The sequence below is a fragment of the Lipotes vexillifer genome, unplaced genomic scaffold (assembly GCF_000442215.2).
Source record: "Lipotes vexillifer unplaced genomic scaffold, Lipotes_vexillifer_v1.1 scaffold84, whole genome shotgun sequence".
NCBI classification, from domain to species: domain Eukaryota; kingdom Metazoa; phylum Chordata; class Mammalia; order Artiodactyla; family Lipotidae; genus Lipotes; species Lipotes vexillifer.
In genome coordinates this window covers 710,409-713,638 of record NW_006783414.1, presented here as the reverse complement: position 1 = coordinate 713,638, position 3,230 = coordinate 710,409, and the positions used below count along the sequence as shown (strand labels likewise).

At 51.5% G+C, this 3,230-nt stretch overlaps 1 protein-coding gene across 1 annotated transcript in view; it reads left to right on the top strand.

Annotated features, from left to right (window-relative positions):
• The first annotated feature begins 692 nt into the window (after positions 1-692).
• The window catches only part of KLHL38 (kelch like family member 38), a 7,543-nt gene continuing 5,005 nt past the window's right edge, over positions 693-3,230 (top strand). Inside the window, exon 1 of the mRNA XM_007456042.1 lies at positions 693-2,060. Within this exon, the coding sequence (XP_007456104.1) occupies positions 711-2,060 (1,350 nt within the window). The 5' untranslated portion in view covers positions 693-710. The remainder of the gene's footprint in view (positions 2,061-3,230) is intronic.

Below are 3,230 nucleotides of genomic sequence, written 5' to 3'. Positions count from 1 at the left end.
AATAGCTCGAATGTTTAATTCTTCTGCAGGTAGACGGGCAGCCAGATGTCATCCAATAAACCCTGTCCAGGGTATTGTTTGGTCTCTGCTTTCTATTTACCTCATTTTAAAAACAAAACCCACAAGACCCTGTGCAGTCATGCTTTAAAAAAGAAAAAAGAAGTCTCAAAGGTCCACTTTCATCCCTCATTTCTGTCTTGTTACAGAGGCCACACCCCCAGAATGACATCTGTGGGGAATGACTAACACCCAGAAAGATGTTTAGATGAGTTTACTAAACAACAGACTTGCTGAGAAGCTGGAGAAAGGTTCACAGACTTCTGCTGGTCAAATGCACAGACTGTCACCTTGCTTCAGGTTAACATCTCAGACCACGTGACCATTTGCCACGTTCAACTTGCCCAACTTATCCAACCACCTTCCCTTTTTTTTTGGGGGGGGTTTTCTTTTGTTTTGTTTTGTTTTTCTCAGATTGTCCGCAGATGCTATTTGCCTGTTACCTTTGAGAGTAATCGTAACCTAAAAGAGAGGTGTCAGCTGTGAGGTCCACGCCACTGGTGGTCTCCCTTTCTGGTCTTCACTGAGCCGTATTCTTGGCAATACTCACAGGCGTCTTGGTGAACGGACGTAGGTGCTCTAAGTCTTGGAGCCACCGCAGCTAAACCCTCCGGCACGTGCTCCCTCTCGGGACTTCTCCCCATCTTTGTAGGATGGACGAGGAATCGCCAGATGGGCTGCTCTTCAAAGACCATGACTTCTCCTCTGACTTGTTGAGGCAGCTCAATGGCTTGAGGCAAAGCAGGATCCTGACTGACGTGAGCATCTGCACGGGGGGCTGGGAGGTCCCCTGCCACCACAGCGTGCTGGCCTCCAGCAGCCCCTACTTCCGGGCCATGTTCTGCAGCAACTTCCGGGAGAGCAGAGAGCCCAAGGTCCAGCTGAAAGGCCTCGACTCCGCAACTCTGGAGCGGATCATCCTGTATGTGTACACGGGCGAGGCGCACATCACAGTGGAAAGCGTCCTGCCCTTGATGGAGGCCGCCTCCATGCTGCAGTACCCCAGGCTGCTTGAGGCCTGCTCCTCCTTCCTCCAGAGCCAGCTGGCCCCCAGCAACTGCCTGGGCATGATCAGACTCTCTGAAATCTTCAGCTGTGAGACCCTCAGGAAGAAAGCCAGGGAGGTGGCCCTGACGTACTTCCCAGAGGTGGCCGCATCGGCTGATTTGAAGGAGCTCCGGGCCTTGGAACCGAGAGACTACCTGGGAGATGACGGGCTCTGTGCGGAGGAGAAGGTGTTCGAGGCCCTCATGGTTTGGATCAAGCATGACCTCCAGACCCGGAAGCAATACATGCAGGAACTGTTCAAGCAGGTCAGGCTGCAGTACGTCCACCCAGCCTTCTTCTACCACTTCATCGCCAACGACACCCTCCTGCAGTCCTCGCCCCCCTGCCAGACCATCTTGGAGACAGCCAAGAGGCAGATACTTTCTTCGTACAGCACCACCAGTGCCCCGGACCTCCCACCTCTGTGGCACGTCCCCCCAAGAAACTCTTACCAAGACTTCCTCATCCTCTTGGGTGGAAGGAAGGACAACCAGCAGACCACCAGGGACGTCCTGCTGTACGACGGACAGACCGGCCAATGGCAGAGCCTTGCCAAACTCCCGGCCCGGCTGTATAAGGCCTCGGCCGTCACCTTGCACCGCAGCATCCACCTGCTGGGAGGCATGGCGGTAGACGCGGGCAACAGTGTGCCCAGTCCCAGGGTCTACATCTTCTCCCTGAAATTCAACCAGTGGAGGTTGGGGCAGCCCATGCTGGCAGCTCGCTACTCCCACAGAAGCACTGCCCACAAGAACTTCATCTTCTCCATCGGGGGCATACGAGAAGGACACGGGGTCACGGGCTCCATGGAGAGATGCGGCAGCATCCGCAACGCCCGGGAGAGGATGGCCAGCGTGCCACTGGGGGTCCTCCACCCTGCAGTCGCTGTGAAAGACCAAAGGCTCTACCTTTTTGGGGGAGAGGACATCATGCAGAACCCTGTGCGCCTTATCCAGGTAAATGGTCCCTCCCACCATGTCTACACACACACACACACACACACACACACACACACACACACATATACATACACAAATACATGCATATACACACACATACATATACACATATGTACATGTACACTGCATACACAAACACATACATATATATACATACACATATATACATGCTTGTCAGTTGCAGGGGAAGGAGAAAGGAGAGAGGGAGAGAGGGAGGGAAGGAAGGAAGGAAGGAAAGAAGGAAGGAAGTTAGTTTAATTTCAGCCAGATTTTATCCATTTATGAATTCTTTTTGTATAAGATTAATACACACAAAGGTACATCAGATACATCTAAAGGTTCTACCTAGAACACATCGAATGCCAGATAGTGAAGTCCTATAGGAATAGTGCGGATGCTTCTAACCAAAATCAGTAAGGCCTTAAAAGAAGACTCCCAAGCACTGGTCCATAGTCTGTTACCAAATCCCCAGGAACCTGACCTCAGATCTGCTGAGTCAAAATCTCTATGTATGGGGTCTTGACATTTACTGTTTACAAACGTTTACAGGAGATTCTAAGGCATAGCCAGGTTGTGGAACCCCTGCCTTAAATGATAGGTAGACGCTAATTTCACTAACAAGCTCTCTGAGAAGTGTGATTAATAAAGATCAAAATGTCAGAATACTGGGTGTTTTCCACCTTGACACAAGTTCTAATCTCTGCAGTTCACCTAGATATGAAAAACTTCAAGCCTCTACGTGATATATAAAGATAATCAAGGAGGCCCCTGAGATCTGCTGTGTTCATTTAGAGGAGTTATATTGGGTGCCAACCACAGAGAAGGCCCTGGGGACATGGACATGAGCAGTAAATCCCACTTACTCTCCAGGAGCTTATGAGACAACTGCAATTCAGATGCTGAAGAGAGGGGTGCTCTAAGAGCATAAGGGGTGCCCTAAACCAGTCTCGAGGGAATTGGGGAGGGTGTGAGGGTTCAGGGAACTTTGGAGGGAACTCTGTGAGGTTGGTTTAAGCTGACTTGAGCAGAGAGGCAGAGGAAGAGAGAAGGTAGGTGAGGATGAAGAGTGAAAGAGGAGGAGAGGGCTTCCCTGGCGGCGCAGTGGTTGGGAGCCCGCCTGCCAACGCAGGGGACACGGGTTCGAGCCCTGGTCCGGGAAGATCCCAC